The sequence below is a fragment of the Phyllostomus hastatus genome, unplaced genomic scaffold (genome assembly GCF_019186645.2).
Source record: "Phyllostomus hastatus isolate PE091 unplaced genomic scaffold, TTU_PhHast_1.1 phas_scaffold_501, whole genome shotgun sequence".
NCBI classification, from domain to species: domain Eukaryota; kingdom Metazoa; phylum Chordata; class Mammalia; order Chiroptera; family Phyllostomidae; genus Phyllostomus; species Phyllostomus hastatus.
In genome coordinates, this window is record NW_025334033.1 from 31,734,757 (window position 1) to 31,756,517 (window position 21,761).

The window sequence follows — 21,761 nt, forward strand, 5'->3', positions numbered from 1 at the left end:
GGGTCCAAGCTTGCAGACATCCACCCCAGCCTCATTTTCGAAGGTTTTCCTCCTCTACTCCCTTTCTCCACTGGCCCTGAACCATCCATCTGATCTTCTGCCAAACCGTGGGTTAAGGGGTATGAATGGAAGGCCATCCCTGAGCCAGCGGGGCCCTCAGTTCCTCAAAATAGGTCAAAAGTATGGCAAGACCAGGCTCAGTGTCTGCAAATAGAAACCATCTGTTGGGCCTGTGCTTTGAGCCCCACCAGCCCTCCCTTGGTGGACAGAGGAACACGGAACTCAGAACCCCAGTGGACAGTGGGTGCAGGGCGAGGGGGGCCTGCCTGACCCAGACACTCCCACTGGGTCTATCTGCTGAGATGTGGCAGCACCGTGCCCTACGCCTCTACCTCCTCACCCCGCCTTCCACTTATGACAGGAGGGTTATAGTGTGTACTGGTCATTCTATGACAGCTTGCTGTGTGTGACCTTGGACAAGTCACTTCCCCCTCTGGGCCTCAGTCTGTGAAATAAGAGGCTGGATTTTAGTGGACCCAAGGATCCTTTTCTGCCCCAGCAGGCTATGCTTCCATGAAAGCCTTTCTGCGTCTGTCAGGAAGGAAAGTTTGGGCCCACAGGGAGGCACACATTCCCTTCCCGGCTTTCCACCCAGGTCGGACCTCGACAGGCGGGAACTCGTCCTGCAGACCTCATGAGGTAGTGGACAAGGTTTGTGATCTGGGAGAACCAAGGGGGCTTTTGAAAGATTTGAGGGGAAGTGACAGTCACTCTTTCTTATTCCTGTCCTTTTATTCCTTCTCTCATTCATGTATTTAATAAGTATTTATCAATAATGTATTAAACTTGTCCCGGCTGGTGTGGCTCAGTGGATGGAGCTCTGGCCTGTGAACCAGGGGGTCACTGGTTCGATTCCCGATTGGGGGTCATGCCTGGGTTGTGGGCCGGGTCCCCAGTAGGGGGCACACAAGAGGCAACCACACATTGATGTTTCTCTCCCTCTCTTTCTCCCTCCCTTCCCCTCTCTCTAAAAATAAATAAATTAAAAAAAATAATAATGTATTAAACCTAATGGGAAGCCCTGGAGAAACGAGGAAGGATGAGACACAGTCTCTGCCCTGGAGAACATCCAGTGTGGTGGTAAGCATGCGAAGCAGACATCCTGATGTCAGACCTGAGTTTAGATCCCAGTTCCTCCACTTAAGTGGCTCTGGGCAAGCCCAGATGCATCTGAAAATGGGGATAATAGTTGTAGCTCTTCCTTGGGGTTGTTATAAGGATTACAGGATATAATGGATGTAAAATGCTTGGCTCGTAGTCAGCACTTAATAAATGTTGGCTATTGTTGTTAGTGTGATGAGCCAGGAAAAGCATCACTGAGACGAAGAGACAGGGCAGAATCTGGGGGCTTCGGGAAAGACTTCCCAGCCCAGGGACCATCTCGGGGAGGTGGGAAGCTCCCCTGAAGAGCTTGGAGCAGATGAGGCTAGCAGCCTCCCCTCACGTGTCCAGTCCTGCTCAGCAGAACAGGAAGCCCGCTCCAGGAATAGATTTCGTGTCTGGCTGGACTTGCGCTGGGTGATGGGCAGAATGTAGCATACATGGGTGCCGGATCTGCATCCTCCCACCTGCAGACTGTTGAGAAGGCACCACCCCAACATGTTTGGTTCTGCTTAACTTTGATCTGCTCCCTGATAGCATGAGGGAGGCAGGGCAGAGGCGGGGAATCTGGGTTCACAGTTGAGAAGACTGAGGGGCTTGCCCACGGGGCTCTGTGTGTTGACGGGAGAGCTGGCCGGGAACCCAGGCATTCGACATGTGCTCGGGGTAGAGAAAAAGTCATCGGGGTGACTATGGACTATGACCTTCCACAGTCCCCATGCGTTCCAGCCAGGAACTCCTAGGTGTGGGGTTCAGTATGATTCCTTTCTGGTAGGGCATGACTTTTGGGACTAATTGATATTCTTCCATTGCTGCCCAGTGGAATTTTTTTGCAGCGATGGAAGTGATTTGTAATCTGTGTAGTTCACTATGGCAGCCACCCGCCGCATGTGGCTAGGGAGCACTCGAAATGTGGTTAGTCTAGTGGAGGAACTGATTTTTTTTTTCTAAAGGACTATTTTATTATTAAGATGTAGTTTATCTAGAGTGGAACACATAGATCTTAAATAACCAATCAACTTCGACAAATGCTTACACCTGTGTAACCTATACTTTTATCAAGACATAGAACATAAAAGAACTGAAATTTTTCATTTGATTTAATTTTAATTCATCTGAATGTAAACAGCCATTATGACTAGTAGCCATTATATGGGATGGTGCAGCCCGGGCCTGTTCCTAGGCGCATAAACTAGAGCGGGCATCCTCAAACTCTGGGGTCTGCAGGCGCGTGCCTGTACAACGTGTTCCTCAGACGACTCCGCTGCAGAGCCCGGCGAGAGGACCCCCAGACCAGGGGTCTGGGAGATGCTGTACTGGAGGGAATGTGAAGACCACACAGTTAATGTCGCTTCCTGCTGTCACTCTGCCTGCCTTGGTGGCCTCTGCCTCTTCTTCGGTCGTCCCATTTCCATTGCAGTTTCACTGTAACCTAACTACACACTCAGTGCTGCCACGTTGGTACCTTGAAGTCAGCCATGGTGGGAGAATTTTCACCTGGCAACTGGCAGACACTGCAAACCAGGGCTGCCTCCCCTCCCTCAGAGAGCCGGTTGTTTAGCCTGTGCCAGCACACCACTGCCCTTGGCCCGCTGGCAGGTACACTCTTCAAGTGTTTGCTGTGTGCCAAGCACTGTTGTTGGCACTGCTGATGCAGCAGTGAGCGGAAGAGACAAACCCTGCCCTCCTAGCGCTGATGGTCTAGTGGAGAAGATACAAACCAGGTGAGTAAGACATGTGGCGTGGTTGATAAGTGACCTGTGCTTGGGGAAAGTCTCCTTGAGAGGTCACCTTTGAGAAAAGACCTCAAGGAGGCGAGAAGGGGGAAGAGCATCCTCACAAGGTTATGTCACAGATGAAGGGAACTGTGTCTCCGTGAGGTTTGGCGACTTGTCCAGGTTGGCCTGGGTGAGGTGGAGCCAGGACTCAAATGGAGGCCGCTTGGCTGCAGGGCCCTCCCTCCCAACCACTGCGGTGTTGCTGAGCTGTGAGCGCTGGCCCGGTGGGACGGGGCAGCGAGTCAGACCTCGTCCTCCGTCCCTGCTGCAGTCGGCCTGGCCGTGGGGGCCAAAGAATTCAGAGGCAGACCCTGCAGGAATTCCTGGGTCCCTGGAGGCCCAAGCCCAGTGGGCCCAGCCATCAGAGAGCACCTAAGAAAGAAGATATGTGGTCCAGCTTCTCTGTGCTGGGAATTTCTTGAATGGCTATAACATCTCAGAAGTCCTGGAAATGAGTGAGAACTCAGTGTCCTGAGCTAGAACATGAAACGGCAGAGCTAGATGGTGGCCCTTCTGGCCCAAACACCTCCTGTGGGAGGAGCAGGAGGGTGTGCCTGAGGGTCCCCAGTGAGGCAGTGGCTGCGCTGGCCAGAACACAGTTTTCCGGCATCCTCCCTCACACCAGAGGGTCTCACGTCGGGTGCCGTCCCAGGACTGTGACTTGAAGACACTCCGGTTTCCTTATGACTTGAACGCAGACAGCTCTGACCTGGCCCATTTCACGTTTTGTAGTTCTGAGTAATACTCTATCGGAAGAAAGAGCTCTCCTGGCACAAGGAAACCATCCTAAGCCTTCGCTTTACGGAAAAGGAAGCTGAAAGGTGGAGTCCATCAGTAACTACTGCCCAGCCTGGCAAGCTTCTCAGGACCCTGAGCTGGTCCCCATCTGCTCCCTCATTTGCGACAGTGCACTGTGTCCCTGCGTGTGCCCAGACCTGGGCTTGGGAAGCAGAGCTGGCTCAGAGACAGAGGGGCCAGGCGATCAGCCATCGCTCACGGACCCAGAACGTGATGGGCGAATGCCACAGATGTACTGATGGGAGTGTCTGGCGTTCATTAGGGAGGCGTGCCGTTTGCAAAGCCCCTGTGCTCTGTGCTCTCTTGTCCTTGTCCTCATGAAGATTCTGGGATGTAAGTGCCGTTGATACCCACATTTCATGGAAAAGGACACTGAGCCTGGAAAAGGACGGTGACTTGTCCCAGGCCACACAGCTAGTGACCCAAACAAGACGGCCAGTGCCAGCCTTCCTCCAGCAGCACACGAGCAGGGGTGGCTGTGGCAGAGGTCTCCTGGGCGCCCCAGCTGACAGCTCTCCACGGATGTGATCGTGAGCTCCCCTCTCACCTGAGCCAGAGGAAAGAAAACATTGCCCTCGGACATTTCTGTGTTCCAGCTAAATGACTGGATTTTAGTCGTCATCACCTAGAAATCGCTCCTGCTGGTCACAATAAATCATTTTTGGCATTGAGGACAGGATACCATTTGCTTCCATGTGGGGTGTACACAGTGATTATCTCAGAGGAGAGAAAAGCCAGCCTTCGTTTCTCAAGAGGCTATAAGAGCCACTCAGCTGCGAAATGAATACTTCTTCCTTCCGGGCCCTCCCCTTCTTGGAGGGAGACTGGGATGGCCCTGGGCCCGGGAGCGGGCCCAGCTGCTGTGCACATCTGGAGGCCAGAGCCTCTCCCTCCCTTCCCCTGACCCTTGGCCCAGCCCGGGCCCCTCCTCCCCCTGGCAGAGCCTGGCCTCCCCAAGTAAACACTCAGTTGAGGCCAGAGCCTCTCCCTTACAGGAGAAAGGAAAAGGGTAGAACTAGTGTAAGGCAAGCACCCAGTCTGTGCCAGACACTTTGCCAGGCACTTGCATTCTGTCACTTCAATGCATCCAGGGAGCCTGGTGACATTATTTCCATTTTACAGTTAAAAAAACTGATGCTCAGAGAGGCTGAGTGACTAGTCTAAAGTCACAGCTAACAAATGGCAGAGGCAGGGTGGAAACCTTTGAAGTCTTTTTGACTCAAACCCCTGCCTGCTATATAGTTTTTTACCCTATTGTGTATTGCCCTGCATTATATGGAGCAACGTGGGGGGGCGGGGGCAGGGTATGGGTTTGGGTGGAGAGGCCGAAGGAGGAGAGCGGTGAACTAAGAGTCAGAGTTCTTGGCTGAAGTCTCGGCTCTGCAGCTCTCATAGCTTATGACTTTAGGCTACACTCTTAAACCCTCTGAGCCTCAAATTAGTAACATAAACCATATGTTTTCAGTGGGACCGCAGTGTCTGCCCAGCTCTGCCCCCTGGCCAGCTGGGGGTGGTGGAGAACGAGGTGGCATCTAGAGAGGGTCATGGCTGGGGCTTTGGGTACCTTCGGGGCAGGTCCGCAGGCACTTGTCCCCTTGCTGATACTACAGTCCCTAAGCCCCAGCCTGAGAGCTGTGCTGAGTTCCTGGGCCTTGGCGTCCTGGTGACAAGTCGTTCAGAGGAGATGGGGCTGCATGGCCACAAGGACAAACACTGCAGAGCAAGGTCTTGGACCCAGAAGTGGTAATGGGGGGATGGCAAGGACCAGACCCTTGTCCTGTGTGCAGAGGTGGAGCATCATCCTGACAAGGAAAGTCAAACCCTCAGCAAGCTGAAGTCACAGCCTGAGGGGAGGTTCTGAGGGAGACCACACCCGCAGCATCTAAGGAACGTTACTTGTGCCTGACCTTGTCTTGCCCTCCCACCACACTGAGAGATTACTCAACCAGAGTCACTAGGAGGCTCCTGCCAGACAGCAGTCCTGGACCAGGCTTGGGGTGGGGTGGGCTGGGGCTGTACAGGGACCAGGAGGAGGCAGATGATCAGATAACTTACAATATAGTAGCAGAAGAGAGAGAACATGTACATCTACCGCTTACAAGAAGTGGCCAAGCATTAATCAGCTCTGGGGGATGCCCTAGGAAGAGATAGCAATTGCCATGACAGCCGTGTCATTCAGGGTCATAGCAACCCAGCTGGGGAGGCATCACGGTCCCTGTTTTACAGCAGATGATTGTCCCTGGCCAGGGTGGCCGGACCAGGGCTCCTGCTGGGCAGTCTGACCTCTGTGCTCCTCTCTGTCTCAACACAATGTGTTTCATAAAGTAGAGGAGCGCTATTTCTCTGGGCTGGAAGGCCGTCTAGTTCCATCCATTGTTCCACGTTACCTTTAACTAGAGGTCAGCCACCTGATTCTTGGCCCCCACCAGGGACGGGAAGCTCATTAGCTACCAAGACAGCTCTAACCATTAAAAAAAAGTCCTTTCTTTTGGGAAGCTCAGATGTGTCTCAGTTTTGCCCTGAAAGTTTCAGACAGTGTGATCTGCCCTCACTAGAACTAGTTGGGGGAATTCACCAGGATTTGGGCTGGGTTTTGGGGGCAAGGGACAAAGGGCAAAGGGCCAGATTTTCAGATCACTTCTTGGCTATCCCCACCAGTTACCTACCCTCCGAGGTCTGGTAGCTCCTCTAGTCCCAGCCTCAGCAGAGTAGGGAGGAGTCTTTTCTGTTCCCTGCCTGCACACCCATGTGTCTGACCTCAGAATGAAGTCAGTCCCTTAGTAACTGCGGGTAGAAAGGTCAGACCTCCCTCCGGACACCCCACTCTGAGCACATTTTGCACCAGGGCCTAGTCTGGCCTCACAGGTCTTCCAGCCTTCAGCCCACTGCCCTCCCAGACACCCACCGTGCAGCTGACCCCGTCACTGCCGGTGGCCCTGCCACGCGCATGCTCACATGTCTGCTCTGCCCCCACCTGCCAGCGTCACCCCCAGCAAAGCCAGGTAATAACAGGAGCGTCTTCAACACGCATCGGATCAAGGTTTTGCTCCCAACTCCTGAAGTTTTCTAGGGAATACAGGAATGATTTCGAAGATACCACAAAACAACATGAGATCACTGGAACAATTTATAAGATAACTGACTTAATGTCTTTAAAAAGTCTATGTCACTTAAAAACTTTTTCTTCAAAAAACATGATGGGAGTGTTCTAGATTTAAAGGAGGCGACAGAGAGATCACGACCAAGTGGATCACATGGAAGCAACGGGGCTCCCCACCCTGGCACACGATACGGGGGAGGAATCACTGTGAAAGGCATTTTGGAGAATCTTGAATATGGGCTGGGTGTTAGATGGTATCAACAAATTGTTAGTTTTCTTAGAAGTGCTAATCATGATGTGCTCATTAGGGAATTGTCCTCTGTAGGAAATGCATGCTGTGCAACAGTGGGGCTGGAGCATGAGGTCTGCAACTTCCTCTTGAATGATTCGACAAAAGAAAAAAAAGACGTGTACACACACACACTCACACACATACACAAAGAAGTATGGCAAAACAATGATTCATCCAGATGGTGGTTGATTATTGTACCATTCTCTTGACTATTTTTGTATGCTGAAATATTTTATAATAAAAAGTTGGAGAAAACAGTATGGACTGCAGTCAGAAAGAACAAGTTTGAATCACTCCTGTGCTTGCTGTCTGAACTTTGGCTGAGTTCAGACGCTTCCTGGTGGTGGGTTATGAGACTAACCAATGTGTGCACAGTGCCTGGTGCTCTCTCAGTGCAGGCAGATGGACCCCTCTTCCACGAAGCCTGCCATGATTCCTCCTGCCTTCCCTAACTTCTCATTATAGCACTTACAGTCCCTACAGTTTGTTTGCCACCAAATGTCTGTTGCATTTGCATTGGCTTTATTTCTTTCCCTGGCTTGTAATATAATACATTTGAAAGCAGGGTCTGTATCTGGTGCTTTCCAGGTCACCCCTCAAATAGAAAGGGCCCTCAGGAGCAGCAGTGATAGTTTATCTTGAATGGGACCTTGCACCTACATCATCTTATCTTGATTCCTCAAACAACTACATGAAGTGAGAAATTATGGATCTCATTTTAGAAACAGAGCACCTGATACTCAGAGAAACGAAGTGTCTTCTGCGTGGTTAGTGGGAGTGGAATGAGGAGTGGGACACAGGACTTCGAAGTCCCTCAGGACTCTGCCATGCACGCCCACTCTGGGTTCCTGTGGGGTGAAACTGCAGGCTCAGGGAGGAAGAATCACTGATGAGCAAAGGCCCAGCCTCCTCCATCAGCCCTTCCAAAGGCAGCCCAGCACAGAGAATCTCTATGGAGATCTAGCCCCAGTCTACCAGCCAATGGGGAGAGGCCAGCACCAGGCTTGCAGAGAACAAAGCCCTTGGAAAGACACACCCCATTTTCCCCTGACTCAGCCTGCATCATTCTAGAGCCTGCTGGGGGTGGTGTGTGGGGGTGGGGGAGTGCGGGGTAGGGGTGGCATGGCTACCCCAGGAGATGTACTGGCTGAAAAAACATGTCACCTGAGTACAGACCCTCAGGGCTCTGGCCCCCCAGGATGCAACATCCAGCTCAGAAATGCTAGCTGGGCTATGAGGGGCAATGTGGAATATGTTCAAGAATGCAGGTGTGTCCACTAGGAGCCTTGGCCACAGTGGGACACTGTGGAAAGAACAAGGGAAAGAGGAAGGAGACTGGTGGAAGAGAGGTAGAGGAGGAAGAAATGAAGCCCGGTGGGATAATAGACCTGGAGATGCCAGCAACTGCAAGCTCCCCCAGGGAACTTTGCATGTAGTGTGGAGGGTCATCTTGTCTGGATGTTCCAGGAGCTCTGGGACGATACGTTTCCCAGCAGGCCCAAGTTGGTCCCTCAGCCTGAGTTCAGTCCCAGCCCCTCAGCCTGCAAGGCTCTGGAGTGTTTGGGTTGGACGGGGTGTGGGGAGGGCGGCACAGTGCCCAGCCTGTCCCCTCCTGCCTCATATTCTGCCCTATTAAGTGAGCGTCCAGAGGGGTGCCAGACATCACGGCAACTTGGCACTGACTCTTCCACACACTTGGAGGCCGTGGAGATCATTAGCCTCCTTTTCAGTAGCTGGAGGCGGCACAGAGCGTGTCAGTGACTTGCCCAAGTCACACAGCTGGACAGCACAGAGCCTGCACTTGCATCCAGGTCTGTGTGGCTCTCAGTCTGGTTCTTTTTACCTTGCCTCTCACTGCCACCCATGAGACCGTGCAAGGAAGTCAGCTCTGGGAAAGCACAGGCCTAGTTCAGCCCATCCCAGGTGCTGACCATGGGCTGTGCTGGGGGTGGAGAAAGAACTCATGGTCCTGCTAACCAGACTTGGGTAGGGAGTGGCTCCCTGAGCCTTGTCTTCTGGTGGAGGCCGAACTGCACCTGCCTGTCTCCTCACCAGGCTGGGTTCCCTTCGAGCAGCCCATCATGGGGCCGGGTGCCCAGCAGGTTTCCCCATAGTATCCATGACCCACCTGGGCCCCCAGAAAAGCACAGTCTTCAGTCCTGCTGAGAAGCCGCAGGGTCACTGCCAGCCATCGCAGGGCTGAGGCCAGCCCCTCAGGACAAGAGAGCCTGGGACAGGTCTAGGCTGGGAGCTGAGGGAGAGGTGCTGGTTGTCCAACGGCTCCAGGGGGTTGCTGTGGGCTGTGGAGTCAGGGTGAGCCGGGCAGGTTAATGCTGTGCTAGGCAGAGGAGAGGGGCGAAGGCAGTCCAAGCCAGAACTGCACCAGCCAGGAACGGGAGGTTGGAGTGGGCATGCTCACCACCTTCTTTCTCTCCCGCAGAAACTGCGGAATCTAGCATGTTCTACCTGGAAAAGGCAGAGCAATTTCCAACACTTTGATATCAGGTTGAATTTTTGCTAGGTCTGTGTACCACCCATACTATAATTTTCATAAAATTTTTTCTTTGAATTGATTCATTATTTTTTAACTTAGCCTTATTAGCAATAATATCTGTGACATCATGGATTTGGCATGCCAGTTATATTTTTTAATGCAAATTAAAATCAACAGATAATGACCATAATTATAAACTTCATCTCTGCACCATGTGAGGGAACTGTAAGTGTCCAGCTGAGGCCCATCCTGGGAAGCGCTGATGTAATCCTGACGAGGAGTCAGATGCTGAGAGAGTGGAAGGGGCTTGCCTGAGGTCGCACCGCCACGAGTGGGCAACCAGGCAGCCGTCCGTGGGCTTGGTCACAGCAGGACTTCCTTCTGAATGGTCTTGGGCAGAATTCTGCAGAGAGAGGAGAAGGCAGGCAGCGATGGGCTACAGTATGGGCAAAGGCTGTGGGGTTGAGAGGAGTGGAGAGTGGGGAGACTGGCCCTGTGGGGCAGAGGGGGATGGGAGGGGGGAGTGCAGAAGGGGTGGGGACTGAAGGTCAGGAGACTTCCTTGTGATTCTCCTCATTGGCTCTGAAATTCTTCCTCCAGTAAAGACTTGTGGGTGAGCTCCTGGCTTTATTGAAATCAAATGCAAAGCTTTGTTTTCAGTCAGGTTCCCAGAGTTGGTTTCCTGATTCTATGGCTGTGTTTCCTTCCGTTTTCCTCCCCTTGGAAACTTCATGTGAAGAATGAGCCTGCCCCGTTCTGTCCTGAGATGGGGTGGGAGACTCAAGACACATCAGGAGATTTGACGGGAAGGGGAGGTGATGGATAATGGCAAAATCAGGCGAGAAGCATATTCATTCTGCAAAGCGTTTATTGAGCTCCTGCTGTATGTCAGGCCCCGGGCCGGTGCTCGTTTATGGCTCACCACACTGGATGTGTGTCTGTCAGGACCCCACCTGTGATGGCATCCATTCGTAGTGTTCCCCATGGGGCGCCATCCTGCAGTGAAGCTGGCTCCATTGTGGGCTGCCCATCCAGGCCTCAGCCAGCCTCTGGTGCACATGGCGGGTGGCCTGCAGGAGGAACCAGCTGGTCGGTCGGTTTGTCGGTCGGTCGGAGCCTGTGTCATGGATAGTGGGCAGGGAGGGGTGGGGACAGGCACCACTGCACTCTCTAGGACACGGACTCTCAAACTTCAGTCTCACTACGGGGGATTGGAGCTGATTAAAATGCTAGTTTCTGGGCTCCATCCTCCAAATATTGAATTCAGTAGGTCTTGACTGGGTCCTAGGAATCAGCATTTCCAACAAATGATGTGGTGGGGAGGATCAGAAACCCCCCACCCCCACCAACTGAATGATTTCGGTACAGGTGACTGGTGGGCCACACACTGGGAAGCCCTTCTCCTAAGGGTAGCCTGGCATGGGAACACTTCTCAGATTTCAGCCCGGAGCACTTGTTCATGGTCCGAGTCATTAGCTGTGCAACTTTGGACGAGCCCCCTCACCTCTCTGTACCTGGGGACAGCGATGATGACACACAGACTAAACGATTGCTGAGGGTGCACTTGTGGGTTAGAAGGCCGAGAGAATCAGAGGAGGGGATGGCGAGGGGTGGTGGTTTGCATATGGAGGGAGCATCTTCCTCCTGCCCCTGGCCACCAGCCACATTCTGTCTGTGAACGCCCAGCCTCCTCTGCCGGCCGCTCCGTGCTGAACTGAGCAGTTTCTGGCTTGTGGGAGCAGCCCATTTGGGTTGCTGGGAGGATGGTCTGCTCGATCACATGGCATGATCCTTGGAAGTGAAAGGACCCTACGTCCTTTCTGGAAGGTGGGATGGGCGTGCGTACCAAAAGCAGGAACGTGTGAATACCCCCGTGCCAGTCTTCGCCCTGTAGGACTTTACTGAAAGACAGTCCTCGGCACAGGTCAGCACGCAACTCTTGGAAGTGCCTTCCCCTCTCCCTGTGTCCTGAGGGCAGTGCCAGGGCTGGCCCACCCCCTGCCTCTCTGGGGAACAGCTTCCCTCCCCTGGTGCCCAACCGAAGGCAGTGACCAGCCTGACCGCTGTCTCCTCTGGCCCCTCACAGATGTCCTGGCGTCCGCAGTACCGAAGCTCCAAGTTCCGGAACGTGTACGGGAAGGTGGCCAACCGGGAGCACTGCTTCGATGGGATCCCCATCACCAAGAATGTGCACGACAACCACTTCTGCGCTGTCAACGCCCGCTTCCTGGCCATCGTCACCGAGAGCGCGGGAGGAGGGTCCTTCCTAGTCATCCCCCTGGAGCAGGTAGGTGCCCGCCACCTCCCTAGCCCTGGCGGCAGCCCCAGGGCTGAGAGAAGCCCTCCTTGGTCACTCTCAGGCGGTTGCCTCCTGTACCCCCACCACTGCCTTTTTCTTCCTCATCCTGTGTCCAGTGTTGGCGCCTTCCCAAGGTTTTCCTGGGACTCACAAGAACGAGTGCAGGCTGCAGTCCAGGAGACCTGAGATCTGTTCCCAGGTCTTCCCCAAAGGTGTGCCCTTGGACAAGTCCCTTTCCTCAGGGTGCCCAGGGTTCTCATCAACCTGAGGGATTGGAACATCTGATCTCCAAGGCCAGGCCCAGCTCTGCTATTCCGTGTCCTGGATGTTCTTTTGGTTTGGAGCTGGAAGGGAGGAAGACCTGGCCATACGTATATTGGGCATGTGCAAAAATGGCACACATTAAAAAAAGAGAGAGAAGAAAAGAAAACCATTGCCAGCTCTCTCCTGAGAGACTGGCAGTCATTTACCTTCTCCCTCATCCCCCACCTTCTACCTAAAGGTTTTCCTCCTCTGCGGCTGCCTGCGTGAATATAGCAAATCAGATCTGCAAAGCCTGGATCATGACATTTTGAGGCTCTGCCATTCAGGCACAGTCCCCAGGGGCCTGTGGGAGGTCACGCGCCTCAGGAAAAGCACTTGCTGTCAGTCCTGCTTGTTTATGGCTGAGCTCTTCTTCTGACTCATCTCCACTCCCACCTCCTGCCAAACTGCTCAGGGGAGGAGGAGGTACAGAAGGAGGAAGGCCTGGTTCTCGAAATCCACCGTGGTAGAGGATGGCTTTTTCCAGTCTCTCCTGCCCACAGTGGGGGAGCACAGATTTGGGAAGGACTTGGGCCAGATCCTCCCTTCCATCAAAGGGGGCAGCTGAGGTGATACTGAGGACAGAGCCGGAGGCACAGATAGGTCTGCAGAGCGGTGGCCTTGGCAGCAGGAGGTCTGGGTTCTGGTCAGGCTGTGTGACCTCGGGCGTATCACTGAACCTCTGTACACTTTAATTTTCTGTAATGACACAATGGGGATTCTAAGTCCTCCTCCACCTCCACCCAAGATGTCTGCATTGAGTGGGATAATGGACATGAAAACTTCTTATGAACCACACGACATGTTTAAGATGTTTTGCTCCTTTCTTGGGAGAATCGTCAGCTCTGCTCCTCAGCTTTGCAGACGCCCTCAGTGGCTCAAACACATTCCAAAGGATTCTGAAATGTAGCTTGCCTCCCCTCTAGAACCAGATAGGCTCAGATACCTGTCCACCGCACGGACTAGCTCAGCTCCAGCCTGCAGGTCCCCAGCAACGTCTCTACGAGGCTCAGGCCCGTTGCCTGCCCCCTGCCATACTGCACTTGCTGGCTTGCAAAGGTCAATGGTCACTGCCTCACATCACAACAAAAGTTATTTCCAGGTGGGTTAAACATTAAAAGAAAACAAAAGGAAAAGCTGCAAGTACATTGGAGGAAAATGGAGAGCATTTTTTAATCATGCAATAAGGAAAGGCTTTCTACAGTAAGACAAGAATCCCCAAGCTATAAAAGAAATGATTAATAGATTAATTCTTTTCAAAAAGGTAAAATATCTATACTACAATGAGACATGTAAGCAAAATGAAAGGCAAACCACGTAATTGAGTACAATAATTAAACAAACAAAAGATTCATGTCAGAATATATAAGGGTTCCAGAGGAATCAATAAGAAAAAGAACCTAATAGAAAATGGGCTGAGGATATGAGTAAGCAATTCTCAGAAGGCAAAATATATCTGTTAACCCACTAATAGGCAAAGAGTTAAAAGAGCAATAACCCTTGGTATTGCTGAAGTTGTGAGAGGGCAGGTGCTCGGACACGCCCTGGGTGTGCTGCCTGGTGCGGGGTTGGCGGAGGCGGCCTGGTGCAGCCCACTAGCACATGGAGGTGCGTGTCGCCGGCCGGCCACTCTGCTTCCAGGACCCCGTCCCACAGAGATAGTCTCCAGCAATGTGTGCAGCACTTTTTAGTGCTTGATTTCTTTTTACAAACATCATCTTTTTATTTCCAACAAAAGCAAAATTTCTCAAACTGCATAAAAGCTTCTAAACCTTTCCTGTCGATTTCTGTAATGGTACCAGAGTTTCGTGCTCCCAGTAGCGCTGGTCTCGAATATGATCAAATTCTGTAAGCGCTTCGTGGACAACAGAAAAGTGAGTGCTCCGCACAGAGTGTATTTCTCCATACAGAAACATGTAAGGTCTCTGTGCGCATACACAGAGTCTGGTCCGTGTACACATAGCTTTTCAACTTTATCTGTTCCCCTTCTCTGGTACATTTTGTTTAATTTGATTAATAATGGACAGGAGCAAGGGCGCACTCGGCCTCCAGCTGGGTTCTGTTGTTTTCTCTCAGCTCACAAAATGTTCGCTTGCGCGAGTATGTGGTGATGTGCACAGCGCTTCTCGAACAGTGAAAGCTGGACACAGCCCACAGGCTCATCGGTGAGGAAATGGGTGGACAAACTAGGGGACGGTGGCACAAGGGGACCCCGTGCAGTCATCAAAAGCGATGGTGTAGCACAGTCCTCAACTGTCAACCTCAGAGTCACCTGCCTCTTAGAAATTATTGCGGACCTGGAGAGCCTTTGCTTATATGGGCTGTGTCTATCAATGGTTAGCATGTTTAAAATAAAACAAAGGAATTTTAAAAAGATGTATATTAATTTACATCTTCGGTCCTTAATTTACTTAAAATAACAATAAAATTATGTCATGTTCTCCAACAAACATTTTTATGAAAAAACAACTCTACCTTCCAAAACAAAAAAACGAACGAGAAGAATGGCATTGTTGTACGTGCTGGCACCCCGCTGGCACCCGGTGTAAGAGACGGGCGGATCCGCGCTCTGCTTCGCACCCAGCCTGCTGTGACATCACACGGCGGGCAGCCTCCGGAAAACTCCGCGCCGTGCACTCCCGAGAGATTGGAGTGAAAAGGCAAACAGTGGCTCCGTGTGATTATGAAAATAGCTTTAAACCAGCAGACTCCCTGAAACAGCCCTGGGGATCCCCAGAGGTCCCAGGCCATACTTTGAGAACCACTGGTGCAGGAGAATACTTAATGAGGGAAAACTGTTTATAACATACTGTTAAGTGGGGAAAATGGCAAAATGTTTAAAATATCCCACTTAAAAATACCTATGTATCCATCTACCTGCCTGGGAAGGACCCAGAGAATATGTACCTAATAGTCCAAGGGGCCATCCTCAGGTACTGGGGTCATGGGTGCCCTTTCATTGTCTGCATTGTCCTGAACAATATTTTCTCATTATTTTTGGATAAACATGTAATGTTTTGTACTTTAGGGGGAAAAAGTCTAATGAAGGTAATTTGCTGCTGTGAAGAGGGAAGCCGCTGAGGTTTCCAAGGCTGCACAGCCCAAGCTGGCTCCGGTCAGCGCTCCTTTATGGGCGGTGCAAATGTTTTCTCCCAAGTTACACGTGCTTGCGAGCTTGCCGGAGAAAACGCAAACTGAATCCATAGTGAAGGCATGGGGTGGGGGTGGGGGTGGGAGTGAGGGGGTGGCTGGGAGGGTGAGGCAGCTCCTAGGTGGTTCATTTATTAGTTTGAGCCAAGACCCGGAATCCTACCGGAGCAGGGTCGCGCCCCCAGAGGCCTTGGGGATCACGGCCAGCTCCTCCCTGCCCCTGCTGCCTGGGCCAAGTCTGTCAGTCTCCTGCCCCGTGTGGTCAGAGCTGGGTCTGCAGGCAAGCGCCTGGCTGGCGGGGGCGGGGAGGTTGGGCTAGTAAACAACAATAACAATAGTGGCGGATTCAGAAAACCCTCATTATCTCAGCAGAGATGAGCTATTCCATGCTGGTCGATTTTCTGGGAAGGTTGTATTATTTTCGCTCTAGGTTTCCCCCCTCAGTTTGATAGAAACCTCTCTAAAACAGTTTCCTGTGTTATTCAACACAAACAGAAAAGATTCCGGCCTTTTCTTGATGAGCCCTATTCACTGCTTTGAGTGTTAATTGTGAGCTGTGAAGTCATGTGGCGCACTTTTGTCCTGCCTCTGCCTTGTCCCGAGGTGGCTCCAGACCGCTGTCCAGAGCAAGCAGAAGGTCACAGAACATTGTCATTGTCCATCTTTTCCAAATTGTTTTCCATCTGCTGTCAGTGTCCTCACTTCTCTCTCCCTTCTCCGAGAGGTTTGGGCCGGATGAGACTGGGATGAACCCAGGACCCCCAAATCCTGAGCCTTTGGAACAAGGCTCCCACTCTTCCAGGAAGCTTCTCTCCCTTTGTCCTGTGTCCCTCAAAGCCAGTCAGACTGAGATTTCAATGTCTGTGAGTCAAAACTCTTCTGTGGGGTAGGAGCCGTGTCCCCAGCAACCCCAAACAACCATGACTTGGCCTCACACAATGCTCTGCGGTGATCAGTCCTGGGGTGGGGGACATGGGACCACCCCCAGGTTATAGTTGCGGAAACAGAGGCTGCAGAGACGGGCACACAGTTGGTCAGCGCAGAGCTGGACCTGAAACCAGCTGTCTTATTTCTGAATCCACGACTCTTTCCACAGCCCACAGCGCTGGTGAACAGCTTCGTTCTGGCTGGCTGGCAGATCTCAAAGGAGTGAATTTGTCGTCCCGGGGGCTCTTGTTCAGGCTGTTGTGAAGGCCAGGGCCTGTTTTTCCCTAGTTAACATTCAGCCGCCAGCTCTCTCCTCTCTAGAGTGGAATGTTAAGCTGCAGATGGGGGAGCAATCAGCACCCTGATTGCCTGGCACAGCTGGAGGGGCCTTATGAATATTCCAGAGACCAGGCACTGCGCCCAGGCCTGATTAACCACTTGGGCCTCCCCAGGTGCACCACCTCTTTCCTGCCGCAGTCCACCAGGGCCGGCCGATCCAGGCCGAGAAGGCCAGAGCTGGAAGCACAGTTCTGCAGGCCTAAGCTTTAGCCAGCTACCTAGCACCCCAGCCGGCACCCGGGAGAAAGGAAAGGAGCCTGGCTTGGACACCCAGAGTCTGGGTTCTCCCCAGCGGTTCTGAGCCCCAGCTGTACTCCAGAGTCACCTAGGGGGCTTTTGGGGGTTTAACACTTCTGCTCTCTCTGGCTCTCACCTTAAGTGGCATGGGGAAAGCACAGTTATTCTCCCATTTGATAGATGGAGAAATGGAGGTTTGGGGAAGTCAAGCTATGCCTTCAGGACTGCACAGCACACAAAGGGCAGAACTTCACCCCCGGGCCCTCCCAGCCACACGCCTGCCCGTCTCATCGAGAGCGGGGGAGGCACGTCTGCAGAGGTGCCTGGTGTCATCACACCATCATTTGCACGTCTCCAAGGATTTCCTTGAATGTTAACTCAACCCGTACTGTGTGAGCACCTCTGATGTGCTGACACCACCGGGGGCCCCCTCTTCTGGAAGCCAGCAGAGCGGGCGTTCCCTAGACTCTGTGGGCAGCCTCCTCTCTGAAGGACTGAAGCAGCAATTTCAGTCGGCAGGGAGAGGTGGGGAGAGGTGAGCAGACAAGAGAGCATCATTCCTTTGGTCCTGGAGCGTGGGCTCATGGGCTGAGCAGTCAGCCCATGCCAGGCCCTGAGGACCCAAGTAACAGCAGGCCTGGTCTTAGAGGCTTGGGGACACCCCAGGTGAGACAGGCAGAAGTTCCCTGAGAGGGTCCTGCCCATGTTTTGCTCAAGGAACCAACTCTGTGTCGTGTGGAGGGAGCTACTGAACAAGTCCTCTTACCTGCTCCTGCCAGCAGTTCAAAGTGATGGGACATGATCGCATTCTCTAGAAACTGGAGTCCCCGGTTCATTCATGTTGAGATTTAACTGTATTTTATTAAAATAATCCAATCCTGGGATTGGGGTGCTGGGCTTGGTCCTCAGGTGAGGGTCACTCCTACCCCGTTGCATGAGCCCTGTGGCCTCCCCCATCCCCACACCTGCTCAGTGTCAACCTGGTGACAGAACATTTCCTCCTCAGTCTCAGGGCTGGGGTGCTGCATTCTCTTCCCACACCCAAGCCATGTGGCCTCCTCTTGCTTATTCTCCCGTGCCCGGTGTTCATGGGTGGGAGGCCTAATGAGGGCTAGGCAGTAGCTCCCGGTGTCCACGGCCCTGCAGGGATGTGTGGTAGGGGTGGGCTGGGCCAGAAATGGTAGCAAAAAATCCATGGGCATCTCCACGAGAAGAGCAGAGCCCTGGAATAGGAGAGTAGCACAGGACAAGGGCTAAGAAATCAAGCTCTAGAAGCAGACAGACCTTGCTTGAATCTCTGCCTTGCCATGTAGTTGCTGTGTGACCTTAGGTGAATCACTTAACCTCCCTGGGCCCTACTTTTCCCTTTTGCAAAATGATAGGGTCAGACCACATGATCTCTAGAGTTCAATCTAGTTCTTACATTCTGTTCCCTTCTAATACCATTTTTAGTGAGATATGTCCTCACCAGTGTGCTGGGAGTTACTGTGCAGAATACAAGAATGGCTTCTCATTTCTCAGGGCCCAACTCAAATGCGGTGAGCTTCATGAAGCTTTTCCCACCCCAGTACCCATCCTGAGGCAGGTTGTATCTGTCATTGTTAGACTACTTTTTATATGCTTCTTTATTTTCTTAGGTGGTTAGTCCATCCATTCACCCACCCATCCATCCAACAAATGCATGCTGAGAACCCACTGTGTTCTGGTCACAGTTCCAGGACCCAAGGTGCAGCCATGAACAAGACCAAGTCCCTGTGTGTAGTCCTGGTAGCTGCCTTGACTGGACAGACAGTTCCCCTTGACTGGGGAACACATCTAATGTGCACAGAGCCTGAGCGCAGTAGGCATCCAGCAAGGAGGCTGTGTGCTGGCCTGAGGCCAGATCCCAGAGGCCGATCTCCCCAGTTGGGGTTTTCCCTTCCTGGGTCCCGGGGTCCCCTCCTCTCCAGGCCCCAGGGACACTGTGGTACCCTGCAGGGGCTTCCCAGAGTGCAGGGGGGCTGCATCCTCCCCTTGAAGCCCTTAGAACAGTATTGCCCCACCCAGCCATTCTCACTCTGGAGTGGAACCCAGTAGCTGGCAAACCAGTTAGCTCCATGACTCACAGCATGTTGGAGGCCTGATGTAAAAAGGGGGTGGGGAGCGGAAAGTGCCCAGCTCAGTGCTGAACACTGTGATAGAATCAGACCTTTTCGTTCATCTGAAGCCTATGCTTCCATTCCAGACTTCTCTCCCTCCCTGTCACTCCCCGCATCAGCACGGAGCTCCCCGGGCTTCTCCATCCCATGAAATTGCCCCAAATCTTCATCACTGCTCCCCTCTGCGGCATGTCTCCCCCTCTCCTGGGGAAATTCAGAGAGCCTTTTCCAAATCCATTTTTCCATCTTTCCTCAATGGTTCTTTGTTCTCCAAGCTGCCTTCTGCTTGCTGTGATTTGCATCTCAAAGGCTGTGACAGCCCGAAGTACAGTAAGTGACTTTGGGAAAGGGGGAGAGGGCGCTCAGAAGGGGAGAAGGTGCAACTTTATTCCATTTGTCTGAGGCCCGAGATTGACAGCCTTGCTTTGTGTTTTTCCCTTTTTTGGAAGAATGACTGCTTATTTTTGAGAAAAGTGAAGGCAAGGCCTTCAGCAGAAGTGGAAATGTGGCTTCCTTGCTTTATTTCATGGTGAGGCATCCTTTGGATCCGAGGCACAGGGAGGGGACCAGGGGTGCAGCCTGGCTGGTGGGTAGGCTTCGAGAGCAAAGAATCCACCCCTCTGCCTCAGGCCAGGGCCTCCCCTAGCTGCTCCTTAGCTTTGTTCTTCTGATCCTAGCGGGGCCAGGGAAGCTGGCTGTAGTAGGGCTGGTTCACTAGGACCCTGTGAACTCGGGCTGTGAACCCTAACTCCACCCAGGGACACTGGCCTGGACCCAAACCAATTTGGCAGTTGGCTTCATCTGCTCCCCATTTTCTTCGAAGGCCTGGAGACTCCCACACGTTTAGAAATCATAGTTCTGCCCCTTACCTCTGAACCCCTGAGCATGGAACCTCTCAGTGCCTCCCTTTCTCTGTTTCTGGAGTAGCAGCGGCACTTGTTTCTCAGGGTGCCGTGATGAGGAGAGAAGGCACTGGGTCAAGCACTCAGCACCCAGCTTGGCACGTAGTGTGTGCTCAGTCAGGAGGAGCTGCGTGATGCCAGTGGCTGTCCCCATCCCCTCCCCTTTCCTATCCACCCAGGCCCAGAAATAGCCTGTGGGCTGCCCAGCCTGAAGCCTGCAGAGGCTTATTTTTGGCCCTCTTGCTGCAGTCTCCATTGTCTGGTATGGCCCTGAGCTTCCTAGCAGTGAGCCCCACCCTGCCTAGAGGGGAAAGCACCCACAGCCCAGTCATCTGTGCTCAGAAGCAAGTGGGGATGGTGGTCAGTGTCTCCAGGGGAGCCGGACTGGTGGGGCTGTACCGGGCTGAGTGCCTGGAGGAAGGAGAGTTTGGAGGGGTGGGGGGGGGGCTAGGCTCCCTTGGGTGCAGTGTGCACCTCTGAGGTCAGCCTGCCTGCTTATCCAGAGTCTGCCTGTTGGCCAGGGTTGAGTGAGGTACGGCATGCAAAGGTTAACCACAGTGTTTGGTACACAGCAGGTGCTCAATAAAAACTGCAGTGCTGTTATTTCTGTTATTGTACCTACTAGGACAAGCTCCTGGTTAGTGAAGGGAAGAGGGTGCTGGAAATGGGGAGCAGGGTCTTTCGGGAATCTCCCTGGCTCAGATCCGAAGCACGGGCCCATTGGGTGGGCTGTCCTGAAGCTGCATGGTGCCCAGAGTTCACACCCCCGTCCCCGGGGCCCCAGCTCCAGTCCTACGCTGCCACAGTCACTACACCGGGGGACTCCAGCAGTCACGCCTTCCCGAGGGGCACCCATGAGGGATGCTGGCCCCACAGAGAGGTGTTCATGCAAGGCGGCACAGCATGCCTAGACACCCTCTGCGCCCTTTCCCGGGAATCCTTGCCCTCGGCCGCTTCTCAGAGTCCAAAACTCAGACCTGCTAAGGCGTCCGTGATGACGGTGGCTTCCCTTTATAAGGAGGTTGCAATTGGTTAAGGTTAGGGTGAGATTTAAGGAGACCCAAAGGAATATGTTGCTAATAGAGGAATTCCAGTCCTGGAAGCTCCCTCCTCCTGTGGCCACGGCCCCCAGCACTTCAGGGAGCCAAAGTGGTGCAGGGTGTGTGGGGCGCTGTGAGTGGAACTAAGATGACTGGCTTGAAACAGCATCTCCCCAGAGGCCACTGGGGCCCTGAGGCCTTGGCCAAGACCCCTACTAATTGACCCTTCCCATGGCAGCTTCCAGAACAATGAGTATGTGTTTGCCTTGCCTGAGAAACTCCAGGCCTGGTTTAGTCCTAAGGGCAGTTTCCTTTTCAGATGGCCCTCCTCCCCTCCCTGACCTCACCCCCATCCCAAGGCTCTTAAAGGGCCAAGCCACTTTAATGGAGGTGGGGGTGTAGATCTCAGCACTCACATCCTCAAAACAAGAGAGGGCTCCGAGGCATCAGCGAGGCATGGTGCTAACCCGTCCCCCACCTTTTCCATTCCACTCAGCCAAAACCTTGATTTTGGTTGCTAAACAACCTGTACCTAAGCCTCTCAGTGGGTTGTCCCTCAGGGGAACACCGGAGGGGGAAAACAGGGGTGATGCCCCCTTTTGCAGGTGGAGACACTGAAGCCCAGAAAGGGCAAGGGACTTGGTCAAGTTTGCACAGCTAGTTCGTGCCCCACGTGCCAGACAATCAGCTGGGGCAGCAACCCCTTTCGAATACTATTTCCCCCACCCAGAAAAGCTCTCAGGCAGCATCAACTCCTTAGGGACCTTCCATAGGAGACTTCCATCTACCCAGACAGGGAGGCG

At 53.0% G+C, this 21,761-nt stretch overlaps 1 protein-coding gene across 4 annotated transcripts in view; it reads left to right on the plus strand.

Annotated features, from left to right (window-relative positions):
* CORO2B (coronin 2B) overlaps positions 1-21,761 on the plus strand; it is a 122,254-nt gene that overhangs the window by 51,029 nt on the left and 49,464 nt on the right. For all 4 annotated transcript variants that reach the window (XM_045823189.1, XM_045823188.1, XM_045823191.1 and 1 more), the window contains one exon: positions 11,710-11,910. In XM_045823189.1, the coding sequence (XP_045679145.1) occupies positions 11,710-11,910 (201 nt within the window). The remainder of the gene's footprint in view (positions 1-11,709; positions 11,911-21,761) is intronic.